This window comes from Capra hircus, chromosome 29 (assembly GCF_001704415.2).
Source record: "Capra hircus breed San Clemente chromosome 29, ASM170441v1, whole genome shotgun sequence".
NCBI classification, from domain to species: domain Eukaryota; kingdom Metazoa; phylum Chordata; class Mammalia; order Artiodactyla; family Bovidae; genus Capra; species Capra hircus.
In genome coordinates, this window is record NC_030836.1 from 26,173,500 (window position 1) to 26,181,832 (window position 8,333).

The window sequence follows — 8,333 nt, forward strand, 5'->3', positions numbered from 1 at the left end:
TGCTGCTGCCGCTGCTGCTGCTCCTGTCGCTTCAGTCGTGTCCGACTCTGTGTGACCCCATGGACAGCGGCCCACCAGGCTCCTCTCTCCACAGGATTCTCCAGGCAAGAATACTGGAGTGGGTTGCCATTTCCTTCTCTGAATGGCCATTAAAAATAACATGCTCACGTGAATGCTAAGTCGCTTCAGTCGTGTCCATCTCTTTGCTACTCCATGGACCGTAGCCCACCAGGCTCCTCTATCCATGAGGATTCTCCAGGCAAGAACACTGGAGTGGGATGCCATTTCCTTCTCCAGGGGATCTTCCCGACCCAGGGATTGAATCTGTGTCTCCTGTGGCTCCTGCATTGCAGGCGGAATCTTTACCATTGCGCTGCCAGGGAAGCCCAGCGTGCTCACAGTCCTACCTAATTCTACCTTTGTCTGTTCGGATCCTTTGTCTACACAGCAGTCAGTAGACTGATTCTTATAACATAAATTGAACCTAGTTGCAGTAGTTAAGGGCTTCCCAGGTGGCACCAGTGGTAAAGAACCTGCTGGCCAATGCAGGAGAGATGAGACATGGGTTCGATTCTGGGGTTGGAAAGATGCCCTGGAGGAGGGCATGGCAACAACTGCAGTATTCTTGCCTGGAAAATCCCATGGCTCTTCACAAAGAGTCAAACACGACTGAAGCGACTTGGCATGCACACACCCACCGTAAAGAATGCTAATAGAAAGACTAGTAGTGATCTTGAAAATGAAAATGAAGAACAGAGTCTTTAGAAAAGGATAAGATATTAATTGAAGCAGTTGAGAAAGTGATATTGGGGAACTACACAACTAATTACAGAAAAAAGCAGTTTTGTTAACACCAAATGGAATTGTTGCTTCATTTCTATAAGTGGTTCCTTTCCTAATCCTCAGCTTTTTTCTTAAACCTAGTTCTTCCAAACACAAAATCACTGGGAAATTTCAAAAATCTGAACTCAATGGATGGCTTTCCACTAGATAAAAATGCCCAAGTGTCATTGTTAATCTAAGGGATTTGAGAACTGAAAATAAGTAAATGCTTTTGGTGCCTCAGACGGTAAAGAATCTGTCTGCAATGTGTGAGACCAGGGTTTGATCCCTGGTTGAGGAAGATCCCCTGGAGAAGCAAATAGCAACCCACTCCAGTATTCTTGCTTGGAGAATCCCATGGACAGAAGAGCCTGAGGGGCTACAGTCCATGGGGTTGCAAAGAGTCAGACATGACTGAGTGACTAACATCTTCCTCACTTTTTAAGGTAATTACATTTTAATCTAAGAATTAATGAGATAGAGACAGTGGGCAGAAGGAGCAGAAAGTCTCCACTCTAATTGCTCCCTCTGTTATACAGACATCCCACATGGGGAGTGGGTCCCAAAGGAACACACAAGATATCTATTCTCTCTTCAGGAAATGGATGCCTCTCCTTTTATCAGGGACCAGACTCACTGTTGGCCTGAGTGACTGAATGTGACAAAGAGGTGTCTTCAACTTCTCTGGTTTCAGAGCCTGGCCGTCATGTTCCACAGCACCTAAAATAAAGGAAACAGGAGGGTGGATGTGGAGCCTGGATTCCAGCCCACGTCCACTCTTTCCCTTCCACCTGTAGGTGCCTTCTTTCTAGAGCACTCTCTTCTCCACATCTGATGGGCTATACATACCATAGGCAGGTGAGAGAAGATGGGAATTAGGTCTATTTGAGTTTGGACTAATATCGACTTTGCAGATTTCATGGATTTTCTTAAGATATTCCCTAATTAATGATGCTGAACCTTAAAAACCTTCATCGGGATGGCATTTGTTGTCATATTGCAGACATAATTTCTATTGAGAGACTGAATGTTACATTGAAATGAGATAGCTGTTTTTACTATTGCTAAGTGCCTGTTTTCCTGATTAAGTATTATCATTTCCATCTTGTCTCAATGTATTCCTACCAGACAGTTTTTAGTTTTCCATTGTTTCTGTTGATGATGCAGAAAACATTTCTGTGAATCATTTTAATCAATAGGTGATTCCAAACTCCTGTAGGTGCAGGTCAGCCGAAGAGAAACTCCATGTGGAGTAAAAGTGCATTATATCAGAATATTAGCATCTTGAGTGAATTTTTAAACAAGAGAGAGTAAGAGCAGTCATTACACAGGGGACTTTATATATATACATTAAAGCTTTAATTCTCATAAGAATCATAAGATATATTATACCATGAACATGGACACAGAGGAGATTTAGAGATTATTTTTCAAAATTTCCCAGGGTTACAGAGTGGGGAGTAGATTTGGAATTGAAACTCAGATAAATCCAAGTGTAAGATTTATTCTCTGCTTTCTAGTCTATTCTGCCTGTTGTGTCATCTCTTATTTTTCTGAGGAAACAATGGCTGAATGTCACTTATTAATTAGTAAGGACTGGACTGACTCCCATCTAGAAGTTTTTTATGTATAGTATATAGATGTTATCCCTTTCCCCTGGGTCTTGTGCAGGTGTTACTGTTTTGGGAAAAGCCCATCTCAGTGAGACCACTGTCTGACCTTCCAGGTGTGACTAGATGTGAAGATGAGGAATCACACTCCAGTAACCGAGTTCCTCCTCATGGGAATCCCTCACACACAGGGGCTGGAACACGCGCTCTTTGTCTTCTTCCTCGCCTTCTACCTGCTCACTCTTGTGGGGAACCTGCTCATTCTCCTGGCCACCCTCACTTCCTCCAACCTCCACACCCCCATGTATTTCTTCCTGGGCAACCTGTCAGTGTTTGACATCTTTTTCCCTTCCGTGAGTTCCCCCAAAATGATGCTCTACCTTCTGGGGCAAAGCCAGACCATCTCTTACCAGGGCTGCGCCTGCCAGCTCTTCTTTTATCACTTCCTGGGCTGCACGGAGTGTTTCCTGTACACTGTGATGGCCTATGACCGCTTTGCCGCCATCTGTCACCCCTTGCGGTACACGGCCATCATGAACCCCAGGGTGTGTGCCATCCTGACTCTGAGCACCTGGATGGGGAGCAGTGTGCATGCGTCTGTCCTCACATTTCTTGTGTTTAAGTTACCTTACTGTGGCCCCAAGGAGGTGGGCAATTTCTTCTGTGACATCCCGGTGGTGCTGCCCCTGGCCTGTGCAGACACCTCTCTAGCTCACAGGGTGAGTGTCACCAACGTAGGTGTTGTGGCACTCCTCTGTTTCCTTCTTGTCCTCATTTCTTATACTCGCATCGTTATCTCTATATTGAGAATCAGCTCCTCAGAAGGGAGGCACAGAGCCTTCTCCACCTGCAGTGCCCACCTGACTTCCGTCCTGCTCTTCTATGGACCTGTGATCCTCATTTATCTCCGGCCTGCCTCCAGCCCTTGGCTGGATTCTGTGGTTCCGTTGTTCAATAATATTGTTAACCCTTCCCTGAATCCTTTGATATACAGCTTGAGAAACAAGGATGTGAAGTTGGCTCTGAGAAAAGCACTAATCCGAGTACATACTTGTGGACCATAAAGTACTATGTCATTATCTGTGCTTACAGATTTGCCTTGCCTTTATATGCGGCATGTGGTCTCTGAAACCAGCTGGGGTGAATGACTAGGTGGCATCTGGGATAAATAGGTTGAATGGATTTTTTTGTCATTAACATGCATATATTTATATAAATTTGTATTCAAGAAAATCTTTGTGGCACTTACCATGTCCCAGGTACTATGCTATGCACTTTATAAACACTGACACATGTTATTATGAGAATTTTCATATAGAGTAGATGCTATTATCCCAGTATACAGAGGAGTGTATTAACACACTGAGAGGTTAAGGCACTCCTGCAGTGTCTCAGAGATAGAAATTTGCTGAGCTAGGATGTGAATGCAAGGGTTTTAACTTTGTGCTAATAATGTTGCCTCTGTATTGTCATAATTAGAGCACATGTGCTTACTCTTCCAGCAACTTCTTTTCAGTTTGCATGGAGTAGTTTTCATTTTTCCAAAAAGAAATCAGTTGTCTACTCAATTCATTCCATTAAATTTATCACTTTGTCATCTATGCTGTGATGACTGTTATGTACTTAAGTCTGATATAAAGAAATTCAGTTATGTTTCAGAAACCAGAAATGTGCTAATCTATCTTGTGACAGGTATTTTCATCGATTCCCTAGACTTAGGTCGGTGTATCTGCTCTTTGTGACCGCGCTTTGAATTCTGTAGTATGAATGCAGATTTTCTACATTAAATCAAAGACGGGGTTTGATTTCCAGAATTCCTGGACCCTCAAAAATAGTAATCATTTTTTTTCCTTTTGAAAATAAATAGATTTGAAGAAAATAGGAAAACTGTAAAAAATAAAGTGACTAGAAATTACAAATTAACCCTACCACCTAAATAATAATCACCATTAACATTCTGACATTTCTGCTATCTCTTTAATGAGTGACTAAATTGGAACTAAATTTTCTAAAATCCTATGTGATCCATATATCTATCTACATATGTGTATTTATACATTTGAAATCATATTATATATATATATGTATATAATCCTTGTTTATTTTAAGAGTGTATCCAAACTTTTCCATTGCCACAATTTTTAACCAGTTTTATTGTGATATATTTCATATGCTAGAGAATTCACCCATTTAAATTATAGGAGTCAGTGTATTTTTTAGTATATTCACAGAGTGTCCACCATCACCATGGTCAATTTTTAGAATATTTTTATCATCACAAAAAGATATCGTATACCTTTTACAGATCACCTTCTCATTACCTCCATCAATTTCAGCTCTAAGCAACCATTAATCTACTTTCTATAACGATAGGTTTGCCTGTTCTGGACATTTGATATAAATAGAATCACATACAATGTGTTTTTTGTGACTGATTTGTTTAACTTAGCATAATGTTTTCAAGGTTCATCCATGTTGTAGCAGGTTCATTTCCCCCTTGCCCCCATTTCTTATCTTATGTGTCTGAATGTCCCTAGTTCCTATAGATTCTGAGGTCACTATATATTATTAAATACATGTGTATTTATGATTGTACTATCTTCTTAGAAGATTAAGCCTTTTATTATTGTAAAATATTCCTTTTTATCTCTAGTAACATTTTGTGTTTTAAAGTCTATTTTGTCTGTTAGTCTAACCACTTCAACTCCCTTGCTGTTGCTGTTTGCATGATATCCCTTTTTCTATGCATTTGTTTTCTTTCTGTTTGTATCTTTGAATCTAAAGTGTGTCTCCTGTAGACAGAATGTATTAGGAAAATTTTTTTTCTGCTCCAGTTTGACAATCTCTGTCTTTTGATTGAATTTTAATTCATTCACATTTTAATGTTAATATAGATATAGTTGGATTTATATTTGCTATTTTACCTGTTTTTTGTGTTCTATGCTCATTCTGTGTCTTTTTTGTTCCTCTAGTTCTCTTTTAAAAACTGACTTTATGAAATAGAATTTTGATTTACTTAATGAGTTTTTCACTATTTTGTTTGAGTTATTACCTTAATAGTTGCTCCGGGATTACCATCTTATATCTTAACATCACGATCAGTTTCAAATGTATACTAAATAAATTCCAGAGCAATATAGAGACACTACTTCTATATATCTCTACTCAATTCCCCCTCTTTTTTTGGTATTGTTGTTAGACATATTGCATCTATGAATGCTATAATTCCAACAACACATGTTATAATTATTGCTTTATATAAGTTTATGGTTTTTAAGAAACTGGGGGAAGTATGTAAAGCAACTGTGTATTTATAGCTTTTGTTATAATAACCTTCTTACTTATTTTTGGCTTTCACCATTTGTTTCTGTGCTTTTGAGTTATCGTGTCATTTTATTTGCCCAATACAGACTTTCTCCCATCCAACTCTTATTTGATATTATTGGCAAGTATATTACAATTATATGTATATATATTGCATGCATATATATATATCAGTTTATATCAGTATATATATCAGTTTATCTTCAAGTTTGTTCATTCTTTTTTATGCCAATTTAAGTTTACCTTTGATTCCCTCTAATAAATTGTTTATTTCAGTAATTGTACATTTCTACTCCAGAACTTCCATTCGGTTCTTATAATTTCTAGCCATTGATATTCTCTATTTGATCTAACATTGTTAGTACACATTCCTTTGCTTAATTATGGCTTCCTTCAGTTATTTGAACATATTTATAAGGACAATTTTGAAATATTTTCCTATTAAAATTTGACATTTCATTAGTCTCATAGGCAGCTTTTTTGCCTGCTTTTTTCCCCTGCACTATGAATCATACTTTTCTGTCTCTTTGTATGTTAATTTTTTGTTGAAAACTGGATATTTCAGATAATATATTTTAGCAACACTAGGTACTAGTCCCTGCCTCCCTCCAGAGCATGTTAGTTTTTTGATTAGAGGCCGACTGAATAATTTTAATGAATTCTTTCCTTTCCCCTGCAGTGTTAAACCTCTCAGGATGTTGTTCCTCAAGGTGAGGTAAAAGCCTGAGTATGCCCACAGCCATCCTCAATACTGGTATTGGCAGGGCTCACTTTGATGGATTCTTTCCCTGACCACATCCTTTTGTGGAAATGTGTGTATGTGCACACCCATTACTATTCCTAAGGCAGAAGAATGTAATAATAATGGTGATTTATTCAAGGTCATTCTGGATGAGGAAATAGGAAAGAATAGAAACAATTTATGAGAACACTTTACTCATATAGTAAAGTGTAAAAAAGCACTTAATTAGGACCCAGAAAAATATCTGGATTCTACCTGGCTTCACTGATAATAATACCCTGTGTGGTCCTGAACAAGTCATTTTATTCTGTGACCTTGGTTTCCAACATTTATGAAATGAAGCTGTTGGACTAGATTATCTTTAAGCATTCTTTCACATCTGAAATTGTGTACCATCAAAGGAACTATTATTTAGAAGCATGTGGTCATGGGTTAAGGGGAAAAAAGGTGCCCAGAGGCCTCCTAGTTTCTGATTTTGGCGAGGCAATGACTGCCATTTGCAGTACTGCCTTTTTTTAAAAAATAAAAATAATATTAAGATATAATTGCCATGCAACCCTGTGTAAGCTTAAGGTGTATGTGGTGATTTGATTCATTTATATGGTGCAATATGATCACCACGATAGCATTAAGTAATACTTCTCTCAAGTCATTTAATTATCCTTTCATTTTTTCCTGGTGAGAACAACTGTGCTCTCTGTTTAGAATTCAGCCCTTGAGACTGGCCTCTGAAGCAAGGCTTCCCTAGTGGCTCAGCTATAAAGAATCCGGGTGCAATGAGAGAGACTTGGGTTTGATCCCTGGGTTGGGAAGATCCCCTAGACAAGGGAACAGCTACCCACAGCAGTATTCTGGCCTGGAGAATTCCATGGACTGTATAGTTGCAAAGAGTCAACTACTGAGAGACTTTCACTTTCTGAAGCAAGGTAAAATTCCTCATATTGGCCAGAAGATGACACTGTTGGGGCACTGATGAGCTAGATTCTTCTCTGTATCGATTTAGGCTGCAAAAAAGATGGCTGAGTCCCTTCACTGTTCACCTGAAACTACCATAACATTGTTTATGGCTATACCCCAATACAAAGTGTTTTTGGTGTTAAAAAAAGAAAAATTTTAAAAAAGGAGATAGTCTAAAAAAAAATAGATCTCAGAACTGAATTGATAGGATAAAGAATGGTTGAAATGATGATTAGAACTGTGGGAGAGAGGTCTGTGAAGCTCATGGCTTCCTGATGACACTATCATGTGTGAATATCTTTCTGGAGCAGTGGTTTCAGATAAGTGATTGTTACATGTTGTTGTCAGTATATGCACTGTTTGTGTATAGAGATTAGATACAAGAGGTAATATAGGTAAGAGAGAAAGTCTTGATGAAAATGGCTGGCAGAAGTCACAGGGCCCTGCATTTCATTTACAGAAGCCAGAAAACCCCCATTCTGATATTAATACATGTATTCCCCCTCCAACTCCCAGCTAACTGAGAAGAGAACTGAACATTTTCCTTGTCATAGAAAAGGACTTGATCTCCTTTATTAAGAAGCCCCAGGGAATTAACTTTGCATAGAAATTGTGTTGATGACATGATACCAAGTATTAATTTCAACAAAAGGAAACAACAGAGGAACTTTGGTAGCTACAGAATATTATTACTATTTCATGACATAAATATTGATAAAATTTATACTAAATCGGAAAGTTTTATGTTTTGGAAAGAGAAAAGCACCCGTACTTTTGTCTTATTTAGTTTCAGAGGCAGAAACTGAACTGCTCCTATCTTTCTCACTCCCTTTTCCTTTTCTATGCTGGTTTTACATAACTCATCTTTTTTTTTTTCT

General features: G+C 38.4%; 1 protein-coding gene across 1 annotated transcript; it reads left to right on the forward strand.

Annotated features, from left to right (window-relative positions):
* LOC102190667 (putative olfactory receptor 10D4) lies at positions 2,567-3,496 on the forward strand. The gene has a single exon (XM_005699686.2). It carries the CDS (start codon positions 2,567-2,569, stop codon positions 3,494-3,496), a length of 930 nt encoding a protein of 309 aa, XP_005699743.1.